The 19955-nt window shown below is 33.9% G+C and overlaps 3 protein-coding genes across 4 annotated transcripts in view; 1 reads left to right on the top strand and 2 right to left on the bottom strand.

Moving 5' to 3' along the window:
• LOC144850114 (T-cell immunomodulatory protein-like) overlaps window positions 1–2001 on the bottom strand; it is a 98050-nt gene extending 96049 nt beyond the window's left edge. For both annotated transcript variants that reach the window (XR_013614047.1, XM_078707316.1), the window contains exons 1-3: window positions 1791–2001; window positions 1155–1236; window positions 483–643 (exon numbers count right to left, since the gene is read on the bottom strand). Coding sequence is in view for 1 of the 2 variants with exons in the window: in XM_078707316.1 (XP_078563442.1) it covers window positions 483–643; window positions 1155–1236; window positions 1791–1992 (445 nt within the window). In the remaining variant the exon portion in view is untranslated. The remainder of the gene's footprint in view (window positions 1–482; window positions 644–1154; window positions 1237–1790) is intronic.
• A 128-nt stretch (window positions 2002–2129) lies between these two features.
• LOC144850380 (phosphorylase b kinase regulatory subunit beta-like) lies at window positions 2130–15044 on the top strand. Its single transcript, XM_078707655.1, has 22 exons — window positions 2130–2267; window positions 3267–3399; window positions 3897–3996; window positions 4753–4914; window positions 5362–5498; window positions 6014–6173; window positions 6552–6749; window positions 7021–7156; window positions 7511–7657; window positions 7830–7933; window positions 8134–8280; window positions 8412–8600; window positions 8705–8787; window positions 9158–9307; window positions 10280–10400; window positions 10517–10792; window positions 11353–11555; window positions 12247–12301; window positions 12423–12573; window positions 12979–13148; window positions 13588–13662; window positions 14245–15044. The coding sequence occupies exons 1-22, from the start codon at window positions 2201–2203 to the stop codon at window positions 14431–14433; spliced, it is 3153 nt and encodes a 1050-aa protein (XP_078563781.1). The 5' UTR covers window positions 2130–2200; the 3' UTR covers window positions 14434–15044.
• LOC144850381 (lysosomal protective protein-like) lies at window positions 14986–19837 on the bottom strand. The gene is made up of 9 exons (XM_078707656.1): window positions 19595–19837; window positions 19263–19374; window positions 18758–18895; window positions 18159–18317; window positions 17484–17575; window positions 17097–17184; window positions 16683–16847; window positions 16411–16568; window positions 14986–15856 (listed from the first exon to the last, which is right to left on the bottom strand). The coding sequence occupies exons 1-9, from the start codon at window positions 19771–19773 to the stop codon at window positions 15523–15525; spliced, it is 1425 nt and encodes a 474-aa protein (XP_078563782.1). The 5' UTR covers window positions 19774–19837; the 3' UTR covers window positions 14986–15522.
• Window positions 19838–19955: the final 118 nt, after the last annotated feature.

The following is a 19955-nucleotide window of genomic DNA, read 5'->3' as shown; positions in this document are numbered from 1 at the left end:
CACGACAAATGCCACGTGCACGTCATACGTTGGAATATTGCACACAGATAAAGATTATGGCATTATGACCTGAACTAAAGAATATCATACGTTGTTAGTGCTGAATTCTGTCTATTTTGTGTCATATAGTATATACAGTATAAACAGTATAATCTGTATACACATTACATACAGTGTAGAATAGGTGAAATTACGGAACCCGCCATTTATTCAAATTTTTAACATGGATACAAAATTAAACACTAAGATAGCAATTTCGGGAGGAAATTATCTCAGTAACAACATATTAACATATGCACAAAAACCGAGAAAGAAAGAAGAATAATACAGAAAAAAAAAATATTGATCCAATACAATCACAATGAGTTATCCGCTACTAAGCGGATAACTAATAAACTATGAATCATGAATTATAAGTCTAACTTCCACCACCTTGCAAGCTAACTTAGTGTGTACTGCATCGTCATTCTTTGGGAATTTACCTGAAACAAATTGGTTCAAATTTCCCCAGTAAACGTACACAGCCGTTGAAGCAGTTTTTACAAAGAGGTCAGTTGCATTCTTGACCGTTACCAAAACGTCCATTTTAGAATCTCCATCATAATCACCAGGCACAACACTTGTTATTACCTCTTCAACTGGCCTAAAAATATTTAATAATTCTCTTACAGTTATTTATTTATTACGTTGTATTGTATCACACTATCATTTAGTAAAAAAATAACCTGTTGACATGAAATAGAATAATGGTTAATAAAGTTTAAAATTGAAAATTTTAACTGGATGGCTATTCTGGTAGCCACTTCACTAGAATCCAGAGTCTTCTTTCTATGAAAAAAGGAAAAGAAAGTATTTTTTAATTTACCATTTTTTTTTAATAAAAAAAGAATCAATAGAAATGGCCTGGAAAAATGGCTGTAAAAGTTTGAAATTATCAATTGTCCAAACGCATGCGTTACACTTGTCTTTCACGCTCTTTGATATGACTGGTTAGTGCATTCGCGCTGGTTTGAGATCTAAGTTTACATGGAACATATTATGAGGGTAATAGAATATTTACTATACTGACTTTACTATAATAGAGTTTTTGTTGTTGTAATTATAGTGTAGCAATCCAATGGTGACAATAGATAATTATTGTGAGCATACGCTACCTTTTCAATACAAGTTTTGATTTGTGAATTAGGTGTGGTTCAGAACTTTGCCAAATCAGGATTGAGATCTGTGGAGAAACACCTGTAACAAAAAATAATTGATAACATTCACAAATCACCAATAATCTGTTTATAGAAATGTTAGATTAAAATACAGTAATAAAAACAATCTAATATAGGGGCCTACCCTACCCTAGTGAATAATTAATAAGTTCAAATATTTTATTCATTTTTTTAAATATTATTTTTTCTTCTCTATTGAATTAAACAATAAACAAAAACCTTGTATCCCCTGGTGGGGATCACATCATATATATAAAATAGATAGAAGAACATATTTTTTTAACTGTCATAATTTTAAAATTAATAATAATAAAAAAATAATGACATTAAAGAAAAATATTATAGGCCTCTAGGCCTAACTAGGCCTAGCTAGTAGATATTAATTATTAGATTTGAGTAACAGTATTTATTTATAAACTATCGATAGGCCTAATTATCACAATAATTTGCTAGTAAAGTAGTATACACAAATTAATTATGTTATATAAAACTATTGTTAGCGGCATGTGTTAAATAAAAGAAAGTTGAGGCTAGGCCCAACCAATCGTATAATTCACAACGATGCATACTCACCTGACGTGCCAGCCGGGTTGATCACGAACACGTCAGTGTTTTGATCAGCGTTGAAATCACCATACGCTGCAATTATACCTTTTGTGTTCCCAAATATACTTTTAGTGTTGTCCTCTAAAGCACCATTTTTTTCTTCTCCGCAAACGTTGTTAAAAATAAGTAAAATATTAATAAAAACACTGATACAATTTCTAGTCTTCATTTTTCTCGGTTTTTTTTTATTTCCAATGAACCCGGAAATGCTTTGTGATACTAATGAATATGCATATGGGCTGTCAAGCGGAGAAAGGTAGTCAAGTGGAACAGCAATCAAAACAGTTCAGTTCAGTTCAGCAGCTCCCCTAACTAAGCAGGCCTAGCCACACTGGCCTAGCCTAGCTAGCTTTGCCCTCTGTTTGTTGCAATTAACAATGAACAAAATGGAAAATGATTCGTATTCAGAGCTTGTGAAACGACTCAATGATTATTATCATATGAGTAAGGACGTAATAAACCATAATAATATAATTAATTAATAATAATAAATACTCCTGTAACCTAGCTAGGTAGGCTAGGCTAGGCCTACTCTACTAGGCTATATATATTTAATTTTTAAGGTCTACCTAGATATTATTAATATTAGTAATAGCCTATGCCTAGTACTGTAGTATTGAGAATAGCTTTATATACTGTAGGCTTAATTTTATTAGATTTAGGTGACATGAAATCAGTTCTGCTGACCTTAGATACGCTTTTGATCAGTCGTGTTTGACGCTGGTTGCGATAGAATTAACTTATGGTGTCTATTATTGTATGGAGCGCTGCTAGATACATTTTTATTTATATTGGTCGTGTTAGAAGCAGCAGCTGGTCGCGATAAAATCCACTCCTGGTATATTGTTGGAGTGCTACTATACAGTATACACTTTTGATTGTACCAGTTGTGTTTGAAATCAGTCTTCTTTGATAATATATTGAATTTCAAGTTACTCATCATCCTAGTTATCAATAGAAAAATTAATTTTCAAGCTTTTTTTCTGGATTAATAATCATAAATATTGCCACAAATTGCAGCAATTATGTATATTTTTTATAAAAGTGAAAAAACTAAATCATATGATTAAATAACGTTAAAATGAGAAATCAAAGAAGAAAATATCACGCACAAGCGATTTTCTAATCTTCATTGTCACATAATCAAGGCAATCTGACAAAAGGACACTTAACTCACCTTGCCAAGATAGGAACTCTTACAATCCTTTGATGTTATGTCTGGCTGCGACAAATACCAACAGTACTGTACTGTGGCGCGTGGTGTCTGTTGTGGCGTTGAACTGATAGTGTCGCAGCCACATATAAACCATTTGATCTCCGGAGCTCAGCGTCCTATTGTTAGATTGCCTTTGTATAATAAGTATGATAAGTAGTTATCACAACATTTATTCATTCATCATACAATTTCTCATTTGTTGATTGATATGTTACATTGTTTTGCAGTTAAGAGTCAGATATTGCATTACCAATGTCCTACCATTGGAATGTTTCCGTCCGACAGTGATGGGGAGGAGAACAAAGTGAGAGACAGTGTCTACTGTGCTGCTGCTATCTGGGCGTTGGCACTTGCTTATAGGTAAATAGAGTTACTGTATAAATCAACTTAATGGCAGATTAAATTTAAACTATAAGGCCCAGTGTGTTGGACATTGGACTACTGATTGTCAGTTCGAAACCAATGCTCATCACATTCCGTGTATCCTTAGGCAAGACACTTTACATGCTTGCCCCTATCCACTAACAAGCAGTGATTAGTACTGTAGCTGCATTGTTATAGAGTATGTTCCCATACTTGTTTTATCAGAGTTTTGTGCATTAAGTGCTAATAATATTATTAAGAGAGACTTATATTTTTAAGTTATTACATGCACATGCATCGTAGACATGGTTTAAAGTTATAAACAGTTTTACAAAAAACTAAAAAACTTTACATTCAAATTATGCTATATCTACCTTTATCTCCTTTTAATTTTACTGTTACTTTTTTGTAATAAGTACTCAAAAGTACAATGATCTACTCTAAGTATATGTGCAAGGTTGTTAAATTTCAGTCATGTTTATTTTACTTTCCAGGAAAATTGACAATGATCAGGGAAGAACATATGAACTTGAACAAAGTGCTGTAAAATGTATGAGAGGCATTTTGTATTGTTATCTCAGACAAGCTGATAAGGTAAAATTATATGATATACAGTTACAATCCTTGGCGAAACAAAATACAAGACATATACTTGATAAGTGAATGAAAATTAGATTTGAACTCATCACCAGGACGAGTTAGGTGATCCATGCAAATGCTATGCAACATGCACTTTAAAATAATTATGTGCACAGAATTTGAGTGTATAGTTCTGGGGTGTGACATCACAACGATAGATAGAGCTGCGTGGTTGCTAGCGCAACCAATATGCGTTCAACGCTACTATGCTGATAAACTATATAGATCTGTATTTCTATCAAATTATGTATCTTTGCTTGACTTGACTCAACTGTAGTTGAAGAATAAATAGATTATTAAAAACAAATATTTAGTGATTTTTTAAAATTTTAGTTTGTGTTTACTGAAAATTATTAAGTTTTAAAATCACTACTTCAATAAGCCTATTCCAAACCATTGGTGACCTTGGAGTCATTCAGGCTGATTGAATGCATTTTTGGTTGCGCTAATAATAGGCTCTTTTTATTTGTCTATAATTATGCAAACAAGAATTGGCCCATTTGATTTTGTCTTCAACAGAAGACAAAAATAAATTACTTTTGTAAACACTATTAAGTTATTCCTATCTGAGTCATAATCCAACCACCTAATTTATTGTCATAAAATTTCATACCAGGCCAGCTGGGGCTATACTGAATAATATACCATAGAGTTCAGTCAAAACTCTCTAAAGATCACTTTATTATTAATCTTACCGTATGTTAATTTTAGGTAGAAAAATTCAAAAGAGATCAGAATGAGAGTAGTGCTCTCCATTCCAAATTCTTACCTGGAACTGGTAACCCCCTCACTGGCCGACATAGACATCTTCAGATCGATGCTGTATCACTATTTCTGCTGTACCTTGTTCAAATGATTTCATCTGGTCTACAGGTAAACTATTTTATTTTGCACTTTGGAAATCCTTGGAATGGCAATATTCTCATGGGTCTGAAAAGTTTGTTGTAATTTACTGTACTGTATTAACATCTACAGTATTCCTCTTTGATGTTACACATAATTGTACACCAACTTTTATTTTCCTAGCTTCCACCAAACAGCACTCTATCATCCACAACAACAGCTGAGGTGGGCCAGTACACAGGAGTAACCTGCCTACTCTTTTAAAAGATGCATCGGGTTCTAAGCTACTGGATCTCCAGTGTACACTGGATCTCCAGTGTACACTGGAGGTCCAGTGTATGCTGGACCTCCAGTTTTAAGTCATCAGAGCTCTTCTGCCACTTGCCACTTCTGCCACAAATTAGTATGGTTGTGCAACCCTATTTTAAGAACCAATTCAAAACGTACATTTGTGAAGAAAGTAAATTTTACCCCTAGATTATTTATAGCATGGATGAAGTTGCATTTATACAGAATCTTGTGTACTATGTTGAGAGAGCCTACAGAACACCGGACTATGGAATGTGGGAGAGAGGTAGCAAATACAATACTGGCAAATGTGAACTGCATGCTAGGTTGGACAAATCAGTTTATCTTTATATTTTAATTATATCTAATATATTAGTAATATAGTAATGATTTTGTAGAAAATCTATGTCTAGTTCTGCCCTCTTTACTGTAAGTATTGTTATCTCCCACTCACGTAGGTCGTTTGTTTATCGAATATATTTGGCATAAGAAGCCTAAACTAGATCTAAATTTTCTGGAAATGTTATATGTATATATATATATGTTTTTATATTGAATTTTCCATTATTTATTTTTATTATGTTGAATGTTTTTAGACCATATAATCAGTTTTATGACTTAAAATAATATACTGTACCTCTGCCTGTGTAACTTTCTCTTAAAATTGATACTTTTCGATTATACCAGGGAAGATTAAATTAATTTAACTCTTCCCTGATTATACCAATCTTTTTATTATTTCTATGTTGTTATTTAAAGTCAGTAAATCTCCAAGAATGAATTTTACAGTTTGTTTATTTATTAAACAACAAATATTAAAATAACTTTGTTCAATCCACAGTTCTGTTGGTATGGCAAAAGCAGCATTGGAGTCTATCAATGGTTTCAATTTATTTGGCAAGGAGGGCACAACATGGTCTGTTATGTACGTTGATGTCGACGCCCACTTTCGAAACCGAACAATTATGGAAAGTCTCTTGCCGAGAGAAAGCTCATCAAAGGTCATTAATTCATTGTTATTGTTCAATAAAGCTTAGCAGCTTCTTCGCATTGACCTGATGTTGCTGACGAGATTCAAACCCAGAATCGTATTGTAAAACTTGCATTCAAGCTGACCTCATTTGGAAACAATTTGAGATGTAGATTTTATTAAAATTACTGTACTGACCCCCTGAAAAAATACTTCTTCTCGAATATGCCATTTTAATAGTTATTTATTTTGACCAAAAATATTATTTATTTTGTCAATTTAAGTGATTGAAGTGATTTCCTTATTAAAACTACAAAATGGCTTTAGTTTTCATGTTTTTTTTGGACAATACATCTTTAAATGAATTATAATATTATGGAAATAGTTATTGGTTTTATTTTTGAAACAGAACACTGATGCATCCTTGCTACCAATGCTAAGCTTTCCATCCTTTGCTATTGATAATCAGCAATTATGTGCAAGAACAAAGGAAAAATTGCTTCGCAAGTTAGAAGGAAAGTATGGTATGAAGCGGTTTCTACGAGATGGTTATAGCTGTGTACTTGAGGACAAGAATCGACGATATTATAAACCAGCTGAAATTAAGGTACAATAATGATTGATTTGAAGACATATTAAGATTGTGTAATTTTCATCCTCATTTTTGCAGTATTCATTTAAGCATTTTTAATCACGGTTTTACGTTTCTTTGAGAATAAAATACATGAATGTTATATATGAAATAATAAACAGTTACTCAAAAAACATGGGAATATATTGATCCAATCGGTATATAATATATTTATTTGTAACTATTTAATCACATAAATATATTAAATATAGAGATAATTAGAACTATTGTCTCCATATATTTTCAGTTATTTGATGGAATTGAGAGTGAATGGCCAATGTTCTATGCGTACATGGTAATTGATGGGGTTGCTAAGGGTAGCGACGATCAAGTTGAAGAGTACTATGAGAAGATGTTGTCAAGTTGCATACAAACAGAAGATGGTAAACAAACCGATATTTGTGTAATAATAGCGGGAAGCTTCGATTTGGGACGACCGACGACCAATCTACGTTGTGTTAGTTCATTGTGCTCATGTGGAAGTATTAGGATGTGTGTCCTCCCTCCAAACATATACACAAGACATCAATAACAGAGAGAAAATCAGGATAATCTATAGTGATTGGTTGACTTGTGAGGTGGTAGCATTGGTGGTGGCTGGGATGATTGTAAATGGTGGTCGTTATTATGATGATACTGATTGTTTGATTTTGATAATGATGGTAGTGGGTTTTGTTATAATGGTTGTGATACTTTTAAGATGCAAGCTTAGAAATATGCTTCTGTTGTTCTTTCAGGACTTTTAATGCCAAAATGCTACAATGTCTCTAGAAATTATGTAGACATGGAAAAAGCAGAACCTGGTAGTCAGAAACGCTATACAAATGATGATAAAAGTATTTTTCTTTGGGGGCAGTCTATTTTTATCATAGCTCAACTTTTAAGTAAGTTTAGTTTGTATTTCAAAAGAGTATACTGTATGTGTATTACTTTATATGTGATGTGCCATTATTGGACATAATGATGTCATATTACTTTGGGCACATCACACTTTTTTTGTCTGACAAGTTTGATAGTGTTAACAGAGCTTTAAATAATTAATTTGATGGTTTGCAGAAGACAAGCTGTTAGAAATGGATCAACTTGACCCCATAGGTCGTTACCATAGTAAAGCAACTGTGCGTAAACAAAAACATAACACAAGATATTCAGCGTTTGAGGTATGTATGATTAGGTTTCATTTTAGCATCATTGTTGAAAATCTTAACCGTGTTCCAATTACCCATACAGTATTATACTTACCAATACCAATTTGTGCACTAGCAGGTTTTACCCACCTGGCCGCATCGACTCCAAGAAAGGACATTTAATATGTTGACATGCATAATTTAAATTTATTCTGGCTCTTTTCATATTACAGGGTACACCAGAAGATATGACAGTACAGATGGTGTTCATTGCAGAGAGCAAAAGACTTCAGGCCACCCTAGCTACCTATGGTATAGTCACACAGACGCCCACACAAGTTGAACCCATAGAGATTTGGCCCCCTAGTGAACTGGTTAAGGTAAATATTGAAACAACTATTTTAAAATACAAAAACCAAGAAATTTATGTGTTTATCTGTGTACAAAACGGAATTATCCCTTTTGCTGTCTAGTTTTTATATTTTTCTTAACAATGTTTTCTTGCATCTAGGTCTATACTTTGTTAGGATGCAACGAGAAGCTAGGCCTCACTGGAAGACCACTACGGCCTGTTGGAAGCCTGGGCACATCCAAGATATATAGATTCCTAGGCCGTACAATCCTATGTTATCCATTGACATTTGACCGCACAGACTTCTACATGTCTGAAGATATATCTATGCTGGTAGATGATATTAAGGTAAGAATGTATAATTGCTCTGATAGTAGTAATCCAAAAATCAACTTTACTTAACTAAAATTTTGTTGTTTGGTGTTTTTTTTATAAAATTCTATTACTTTTAGAGCCAAGTTGCAATTGTACGCAATAGTTGGAAGATGTCCGGTCGACCTACTTTTTGTGTCCTAATACGAGAAGACCATTTCAGGTATGTACAATTTCAGTTGGCTTAAAAGAATAGACAGGGGAGCGATTCATCCCATGTCCCTCCACCAAGCTGAGATGCCATGAGCACTAAACTCTATGTGACAAAAAAAAGTGATGTGCCTACAGTATATATGGACATGATGATGTCATATCACTACCATATTTAAGCATATCACTGCCATATTTGGGCTCATCACACTTTTTTTGTCAAACTAGTTTGATAGTGTAGTGTCTACAGAGCTTTACTCAATCCCTGCCAACTAACTCCTCGTTCTTAAATATGGTATTAGAGAAGTTTATTTATATTTCTGAATTTTTCTGTAAATTGAATGAACTGTAATAAAATTAAATGTTTTCTTTATTTCTTGCAGGGGATCTCATAAACCTGAGATGCTAGACATGTTAGTAATGTTTAAACGGGGTGGATACGATGGAGTACGTGTTCGCGTAGATCGTTTACAGACCCTTCTTGCTTCATCGTTTATTGAACATTTAGATTGCCAGGTTCCTCTTAGTATAGAGTAAGTGACAAGTAATATGTAAACATACAGTAAAAGTCATTGTTGTATATATGGTATTAAAAAAGTGATGTAAGTTAAAGCCCCCTTCCCTACGTTTTTTAGATCTAATTTAAGATCACAAACTATATTTAATGTAAAAATAATACTATATGGTCCTATTGCGATAACTTTTTTCGTCTTTAAACGGTTAAAAATGTGAAAATTAAGTCGATTCTAATAATTATAGCGGCCCGCTATAAATCCCAAAATGCATTGCGCGCGGATTGATATTTTTGTTTTTCACCTGTAATTCGCCCACTTTTCGATCGATCATGAGGCCAAAACAAATGGAAGACTCCTAACTTTTCAGCGAAAATACCGGGTTTTCCCCAATTTGTATCAACGGAGTCTGGCAAAAATAGAAAGACAATTAATGCAGCAACTATACAACGTCAGGCTAGGTATATAGCTAGCGTACGATGTTTGTACGTTACCGATGTTTACCAGCTAGGCCTACAAAACTAAGCCTATCTAGGCTAGGCCTAAGACCGTCCACGAGAGGTCGATCGCCGCGAGCTACTTAGGTAGTGCATTGTTTCTCACTTTTTATCATAATTTACCATAAAACGTACATTTAAGACAAGGAATGACATGGTTTAATGTTTTTAAAGTGATATATATGTATTATTTTCCAAAAAACGTCCAAAGTTGTTAAGACACTTGGCTGTCGTACAGAGAGACCCAGATTCAATTTCCGACAACTCCCAATCTACTTAGCTGTAAATGAGTACCTGGTTAAAAATTCTAGAGAGGATAAGGCAGCTTGAAAAGGAACTGGCCACCCTACCACATAATGCAGAGGCTTCGTACAATGAGCTCCTAACAGCTCATTCCCCTACAGTATGTTCAGAAATGAGTACAGGACTTACTTTACTTTTTAAGTTAACTAAAGTTATAAAAATGGTCACAACTTTTACTGTTTTGATATTTTAGAAGCAGTCTTGATTTTAAGCCACTTCAAGAATTGAATGTTAGCCAGCTGCCTCTGAAGTCTGAGGAAACCATGGAAGCATCAGTGGAAGCTGAGGAAGAAAACAAAGACTGGGATTCTCAAGTAAGTACTTACTTGTTTTAAAATGGTTGAATAATAATACTATTTTTTTGTATTTTTTATATACAGAATAGCTAGTTAGTTTATCAAATTTCTAAAGAGTTTGATTCATTTTTTAGGAGCTTGATCACAAATCAACATTTGAACTCGATGAAGAACTCGAGAAGAAACAAAGCAGTTACTGGCAGAGTACTTACCTTGCATTGTTAATGAAAAGAGAGGGTCCGAATCATATGACTCGGTTTGGAACTGTAGGCAGTCGATTGGATGCGATCTACCAAAAGGCTGGCATGCAGAAAGATTGGTATATAGTGCGATTGTGTGCAAGCCATTTACGCAAAGTGCGTGACTCGTTAGCTCCTTCTATAACTTCGATGCTTGTCAGGGGCAAACAGGTAACGATGGCAAATTTAATTTTTGAACTGCTTATTTGAAAAATATTTTATCTTAATTATCTCATATGCAGCAAACAAGATAACTTCCAAAAATATCTATTTGGTTAGTCACAGAGTATGGAAAGCTCTTAAGTTCTGTGTCCACACTCTACACTTTATGTGACAAAAAAATGTGATGTGCCCATATATGGATGCGATGATATCATATCACTACCCAGGGCCGTACGCAGGATTTTATTTGGGTGGGTGCGGGTTAATATATTTTGGACCATTTTCATAAAATTGAGTACTTTGCAATATATATAATATAATACACTACAGATTTATTTTAAGACCCTATAAAATGTGGACCTTTTGCAATTTGGGTTGGGGGGGGGGGGGGTTTGTGCGTACGCACCCGTCGCACCCCTCCTGCGTACGGCCCTGCTTATCATATTTGCCACAAAGTATTCGTTGCCATAGTGGGCTTTATGAAAGAATAGGTATCACTGCCACTTAATTCACCTTTACAATATTGGATTTGTAGAAGCATATAATATAATACTAATTTCTTATTGTAGGTCACTATTGGTGTATTTGGTCATGATGAAGCTGTTATATCCAAGCCCCTCCCACCTACAGAGATTGCATCAATACTTTACAGTAAGTGCCTGGTAAACAATGTATGTGAACCTGTGCTACAACAAGAAGTCATCTACCTACTGGGTAAACTCATCACTAATAAACCGCACCTTTTTGACGGCATTTTGAAGATACGCGTTGGGTAGGCGTTTTTGATTACCTTTAATGCTCTTTCACATACAGTATACTTAGGAAAGTTGCCAAGGATAATCATAAGCAAAATTATCATCCCCATAAAGGTGGCAATCCTGTTCACAGGAAAAATATATATACACAGGAGCTAAAGTTGTTTTTGTCGTGACAAAAATTCCTGACATGTGATAGGATTTGAACCCTGGGAACAGTAGCCAACTACCAAGTTACAACTCCACTGATATGTATGTAAATGTGGGGTAATAAACTGTGCCTTGCAGCCCAACTGGGCAGAATTATACACAGGTGTGGTTCACACATATAATTACTTTCATCTAAAGCTTGGTTCCCACTAGAACGCAACGCAAGGACGTAAGCCGCAACGCAAGCAAATTGACCAATCACAAGGAACGGTTCGAATAATCCATCGCTTGGATTGGACAATTCGCTTGCGTTGCGGCTTACGTCCTTGCGTTGCGTTCTAGTGGGAATTAAACTTTAAGGATTTCGTTGCCAACAAACAGCTTTCTTCTGTCCACAACAACAGGGACTGAAGTGAACCAGTACCTGAGATAACGCCTACTCTTCCGAAAGATGCACTGGCTTCTTTAAAATACATAGGATTGGGTATACATGACCTCCAGCTTTAAGTCCTTATCTGAGATAATATGTCATGTGTTCTTATAATAATCTTTCAATAGATGGATCGTGCAGGCCATGCAGACAGAGTATGCCATAGTAAATGGATCCTCAAAGGTAAATTACCTTTTTTTTTCAGAAAAAAGTCGAATAATTACATTTTTTAAAAACAAAATTAAATGTATCATTTTTTTTTTTGGATACATTATAATAAGAGAATGAATGTGTTTTCTTCTAGAATATTTATACTCTATCACCAAGTCAAATCAAGGATGAACTTCATAACATTCTTAGTGCTAACATGCTAAATCTTCGTAATCGAACTTGGCTACAACGAAGGAAGTTAAACGGTGCCCTCAATCGCACACCTCCAAATTTTTACGATAGAGGTAAACAACAACTTATTTATTGATCTGTACAATTTTAAACATTTCCTTAATTGCTAATCAAGGGTAAATCATATAATAAATAAAAATAATATTAATAATATATAAAGATTTAACAGCATGCAACATCTGTTGGCCCCTTGTGTATTTTTGTGAATGTTTATACCATTTTACTGTTTTTAATGAATTAATTAGTGCATATCCATACCGTAATTTTTATAATTAGTAATTTAAAGATAATTCTTCAACCATATATTTTTGATATCTAATTAGTAAATTTGTTTTTGTGTATATTGATCTGTGCAATTTTTATTGTGTTATGTAAATCCCAAGCAATTCAGTTTCTTTTCTGTGATTTGTTGATATATTAAAATAAATAAATAAATAAAAGGTCTGTTTTATCACCAGTTCTAGATATTTTGGCCCGTACGCCTAAAGGTATTACAATGGCAGGAAGCCATCTTCCTCAGCAACCGACCTTATCCGACATGACCATCACTGACCTGAACTTTGCCCTCAGAATTGAAGAAATGCTTAGTAGAATCAAACATCCAGAGTATAGACAAATTATTGTGGAGGTAATTTTGTAGAAAAATGTATCAGTTTAAAATAGAACTAAAGCTCTGTCTACATTATCAATCTTTATGTTACAAAAAATGTGATGTGCCCATATATGGACACGATGACATCATATCACTACCACATTTGGGCATATCACACTTTTATTGTCAAACTAGTTTGGTATGATAAATAATAAAAGTGGCACTATAACTATATACTTGCTTACCAATACAAAGTCGTAGGTTCAAATCCTGGCTCTGTACTATGATTGTTTATCATTGCTAACATTACACAAACTCGTAACAGGAGAAAAGCATACTGTCATTTAGTTCTTGTGTTATACATGTTGAATATACGCTTAAGTATACCGGGAGTTTTTGATTTAAATACGCAAGTTTATACTTTTGTTTATGAAAGGAATGCTACAATGAAAATCTCTTTATTTCTGTCTATTAGCTTCTAACTGTGATATCAACCATTTTAAAACGAAATCCAGAACTTGAATTCAGTGAAAAAGTTGACATGGATGCGGTAAGTACATCTTAGTCCGTCTTTTAATTTTTTCATCCCAGTCACTTATAGGTTCCACATCTTCCAAATATATCTAAATCAAAATTGGTAGCTATATTTTTCAGTCATTTACCTTGACTGCAAAAGCACAGTGTGAAATCAGTGGTAGGCAGCTAGGAGATTGATTATAGAAGATGAGTTCCATTAAAAATTGCCACTATTTCACTGTTTAAAAATGTATTATATAAAGTACTGTATTACTTTGAAATTTAGCTTTTGTAGTTTAATTCTGTTTGATTGCCATTGGCAATGAAATGAAAAATGTGAATGAAAATATTTTCTAGGTAACATTTTTACACTCTTTGCATACTCTCAAACTTGCCAATTGTGTCCAAGTGGTTTATGACTTTTAATTCAAACATTTGATTGGCTGGCCTGTGAAGTTTGAAGATGAATTTTGAGCTTTGATTAGAAATAGAATTGAAAATACAGTATAGATTTTCTTTCTCCCCAAAAAATGATATCAATATTAAATAAAATTTAAAAATATGCAAAAATAACTAAAAATATAAGTATCATATTGTAATTATTGTTATTATTCAGATCATCAACGATGCTCTCAATGAGTTTCAAAAAGATCAACAAACATCTGAAAGTAAGCCAGAGGCTTTTTACAACACCCCAACACTCGGTGTCAATGGTACCACGAGCTACATGTCTAAAGTAGTAGTTAAGGTGTTACTTAATGGCTGTATAGATAGCCATCAAAGTGACCCTTGCACTGTTAGCTGAGTGAGGCCTTAGGCCTAAAGATTATAAACTGAGGTAGTGTTTCAAACTTGGCTTGGCAATGATAGTGCTCAAATCAGATTTAATGTAGTAATGAATAAAATCTAAGATGTATTGCTTAAGATGGCAATAAGCAGTTTGATTAGATACAGCTAACAAATTGCATTCAGCTAGCCATGAGAAGAAAAGATAAATGCCAAATCTGCTATTTACTGTATCATAAGAATGTTTATAATGTTTGAAGTGAATTTATATATCTCCTACAAAAATCTAAATGCCCACTAATCAATTTTTATCAAACTACAAATACAAGCAATGCATTTCAATATTTCAACATTCATTATGGCACTGTTGCACCTTCTCCCAGAAGGTTGGGCTGTTATCTTCTCGCATAATATAATTCCATAGTCGTCGACCGGTACATTGTTAGTAGAAATGATGATGAAATTGGTAAATATTTGCGGTGGTGAACTAAAATGAATTAGTAAATATTGGAAGTGCAATTATTAAATGTTATTGGAAGGAAGAAAACATAACAGGCATGACTACTTAATGTTTCTTAACAAAAATTTATTCTATTATTACCAATATGAAATAAATGTCATTTATTTCTGTATCAACATCTTAAAACCTTTTCTGTACTGTAATATTGTTTTCTTGGTGCCAAAAGTGTCCAAATTGTAAAATACATTTCCTTCACAATATCTAATACAATATCTCAGTACATATAAATCAAGGTTAATACACTGCACTACACTGAAATACCATGTATAATAAATAATTCATTCCACCTTCCTAATTGAACTGAGGATTGACCTTGTTGAATCTACTTCCATGATTCTCTACCAAGATTAAATTCTACTCCAAAATTTAGCAGTTGAGTATAAAGAATAGAATACAGTTATACGTTTAAATATAAAATACACCAAAAAACCCAATGGAATGTACTATGCAGCAAATGTATGTATAGGCCTACTAAACACAAATAAAATGGACACAGACAGAATCAATATTGTAATACTTGTTGAAAGAATCAGAATATTTAGAATTAGACCGTGTACATTTCAGAGTCTTGTAGTATCTAACTAGTATTTATTGCGGTTTATTTAACAAAAAGTTTGAAAACATCTGATAAGCTTGCGCGGGTTTATATTGTGGTACCATGTGACCAGACGCCTTCACCGTCATGTACGTGATGTTCTCAAACTCCTTTACAAATCCGGCAACTTGGTCGTTGTACGTCCAGTCACGGTATGCGACCTTCACAGGTTGACCCAGATTCTCGACGAACCACTCGCCGCCGAGGAAGTTACACTCCATGTCTGTGTCACCGTGGTAAATCAGGCTTCGGTAGCTTCGCAGGAGTTTCTGAAACTGTGGGGTCATGTCTTTGTAGTTCCTCACATAATTATCAGAAACTGCATCGCTGGAAAAAAAGTTATTTAAATGTTTTATATGGCAATTAAATTGTATGTAATATTAACTTAAGTCAGCGACCTATTGTGAATTTGAATGATAACAGAAAAGGAATTAAGATATTTGGAAGGTTTATGGGAGATCTAGAATCATGGCACACCATACTGGATAATGGATTCATATTTATATTGCACTTTATATGATAACTGTCTCAAAGTGCAGTGGACTAGATGTAATACACATACAACAAATCGTCGCTCATTTATGTATCCACAACTGAGATGGACCAGTACACTGGGGTAATTCCCTATTGTCCCAGAAGATGCACTGGGTTCTTTAAAGTGAACATGAGCCAGTGTACAGTCGACCTCCATTTTAAGTCCTTATCCAAAAAGACTTGTTCAACCACTAGAACTATGGTCAAGGAGAGACTTCAACCTTTGCCAATGGCTTGTGGATTAGCAGCCTATGCTCATTTTCTTTATGGACAAAACGGATAGAAAAAGCCCTTTTAAGACAATTTAATGTCTGAACCAAACCATTATAATTAAGCTGTCAACTCACCTACAGGTTGCCCACTTTGTAGTAGCAGTAACATGAATTGCCTTTTGCACAGTTGCTGTATTTAAGTACGCTGTCATGGCCGTGGAATTTACACAATCCAATCCCCTGACCTTCTGACCTCCCAATCGTGGTGCTGGACTAACTTTGGGTTGCTTTTTCTATAAAGTAAAATTAATTCAAATTATTTGCCATGCTGGATGAAAACTAGGTGGACGATCTTTAAAGAAAAAGAAAAATTTAAATTCAAGTTATACATGCAGTGCAGTACGTACTATTTCCTCTCGAATTTGTTTCCATTTTGATTTATACTCCGGATATATACCATTCATGTTTGTTATGTACTGGTGTAGGTGGGGTGGAATTCCCTTGTAACAATCTTGGTACAAGGCGTATGGATTCAATCCTTGCTTGTACACTAATGAATTAGCTTGATCAACCTTGAGAAAGAAAAGAAATACAATTTACAATTATTTCAATAATATAAAAGCAGCCATGGTTTTAGGGTGTCCCCTAAATAGGGGTTGGCTGTAATGTTAAAGATGTATTGTCCCACAAAAACTATTAGGTTATTAAAATGGCATATTCAACAAAGAATTATTTATTCAGGGGGAATAATACATGAGTCCTTAAAACAGTTTGTTTTATGGTAAGGTATACCTTGAATAGTGGTATCCCAAATTACTTACCCTCACTTTGCAGTTTTCATTTGTTGATTGATAAAAAGTACAGTCATCACCATCGTTACAGCAATACTGAAGCATTTCTTCCCACATTCTTAATTTAAAAATTGAAACAAATTAAAATACATTAATGTACAATTTTTATATATTCAGAGTGCAAAAAGTATGAGAGTATATATTACTTTGGAAAGGTGATATACTGTATATGTTGTCTAAATTCCTGTCATTTGGTTGGATGATTGTGGATCACATGGCATTCAATCACAGTAGAACCCTTATTAATGAGACAACTTCATCTTTCACCTCATGAAATTATTTGTACCATTCCACTCATAAACATTCATTATTTGTATACTACAATATATTTACTGTTCACATAGAATAGCTACTTACTTTGCACTAATGACTCCATGCCAGAATGCATAGTACATAAGAGAATTGGTGTTTAGAGAATAATTTACCAATGGATTTCCAATCATAAAACCCTACAAAACAAAAGCAATGAATTTAGTAACTTCATACTTTTGTTGTTGTTGAAATAGTGATAAAACAGTGGCTGTGAGGCAGTTGTGGTGTTAATGAAAATGATGCCAGTCTGTACAATATCTTGCGAGTACATTACTGTACAAATATCTTTTATCTATTGCATACATTAGATAGTTTATCTCCCTCTAGTTTATCTCCCACTATACTGGGCTAGACTTTCCACGGTTATGTCTTCTTTTGTTTGTGTTCCAAAATACCTCATTACCCCTTTCATACATTGCCTTAAGCTCTGTCTACAAACTTTATGTGACAAAAGAATGTTATGTGCCCATATATGGACATGATGATGTCATACCACTACCATATTTGGGCACATCACACTTGTTTTTGTGAAACTAGTTTGATAGTGTAGATGGAATTTAGACACTACACCAGGTCATCAGTACCTGTATTCTGTATGGTGGTGTGCATAAACTCTTGAGTTGTGAAAGGGGTACAAGTCAGTTAAGATGCAATTTTACAAAAGTAAGAAAGGCCTAAGATGTGCCATGTTTGCCATATTATTATTCTATTCCAATCTACCTGCATATTAATAGTGGCATTTCCTTCCAGTATTTTGACTGCTAATGTTGGTGTATAAATGCCACAATAACTCTCACCAGTCAAATAGAATGGGTTTGCTTTTAAGTTGGGATATTTCACAAAGAAATTCTGCACTGCAAGATAATTGTCCTGTGCAACCTACAAGAGAAACATTTTTGTTGTAATTTTCATTTGAACATTTATTACTTTTCCTCCTTAATGCTGCAAACGGCTCCCTCAAAACATGCCTCTTTGACAACAAGAAATTATGTCATTTAACTCTATTTATCCAGTGACTTTTCCTTTTTATTGCTGCATATGTAGCTCTCTCAAAGTTAGACTCCTCCCAAATTTTGGATTAATGGTGGGTTAACTGTATATTTTTTAGATTTCTGATCTTTGTGAGAATCCACTCTGTCATTTCTATTTCCTCAATTCATATTTCCATTCCTTCTCCTTTTTGTCCCCTCCTTTTTATTTTCTTTGCTATCTATGATTTCTTTTCATCTTCTTGTTCTGTGAGAGTTATCCAAGATACCACTTTCTACAATATTTTACTTGGCTTCCACTCTTCCCCCACCCTATAATTATATACTTACTTCTTCGTCACTAGTATTGGGTACAGATGATGCTGAGTATGAAAATCCAACTCCTGCTGGTGATTCTAAGAAAACCATGTTTGCAATTTTATTCCAACGGTATGGATTCAGAGCCAATGTTTTGCCATCATTGCTAGGCTGCAGAAAGATGATTATAAACAGTAAAAATGAGAATGTATTTTATTATCTTTTCTGTGTTTGATACACGTAAATATATTTTTCTGGTGTTTTTTAAAAATACAGTTTATATATTTGAATATTTTGCCAAACTGTAACGTCAAAATTAATGAAGTTATATGTAATTTTATTTTAACATCCATTGTTTAATTGACAATGAAATGACTGTAAAATGCAATACTGCATTGTCATTTTATTACCAACTAGTTGATTATTGACAGCTTTTATAATTTTTTTCCATATATTTGTTTAATATTTATTCTTCTATTAATAATTGAAAATAACATTTATTTTAGTCAAAGAAAGTTATAATATTATATTAATTTACTAGAAACGGTCCATTTTCTGAAAAGAATCCGATTAGAGAGCTGCATCCTGGTCCGCCATTCATCCAAAAAACAACCGGGTCCTTCGCTGGATTACTTTCAGATTCAACGAACCTATACATCAAAACAAAAGCAATAAAAAAAACCAATCTACATCATGTCATTTCTTCAACTCAGAATTGTTAGCTCAAAATATGTAATTAGGATAGGCATTAAAACCCTAGGCCAGGCAATTGATATTATATTTTTCTAGAGCTAGACTAGAGGCTCTAGTTCAACATACATCATCCACCCCCATGCGTGCGTGCATAGCATAGGTCTAGTCTACACATACCAGTAGTGAAATCGTCTGGTCCCAGTTGCATTCAGATACCCCGAATACTGCTTAAATTTGATCAGTTTTGGAGAAATTCCTGGTAAAGATGTTACTTCATCTGTATTTGCTTCCGAACATACCAACGATACGAAAATAAAAAGAGTGAAAACGGACAACCAAAGCTGCAAAACCCCCATCTTTTTAGCAATCGTCTGCTTCTTCTTGTAATTTCCGGGGTTTTGTTTTGTTTAAACGAGTCATGTGATGGACCAAGAAAAGTGCACCACGTGATGCTTAAAATTCTCTCTCGACGGGTTATTCCATTATTTCGAAAGGTGTTTATATTTTTTTAAATCTGATTATTTATTTGAAACCATAT

This window comes from Antedon bifida, chromosome 8 (assembly GCF_963402885.1).
Source record: "Antedon bifida chromosome 8, ecAntBifi1.1, whole genome shotgun sequence".
Lineage (NCBI taxonomy): Eukaryota > Metazoa > Echinodermata > Crinoidea > Comatulida > Antedonidae > Antedon > Antedon bifida.
This window is presented reverse-complemented; position numbering and strand designations above follow the sequence as displayed.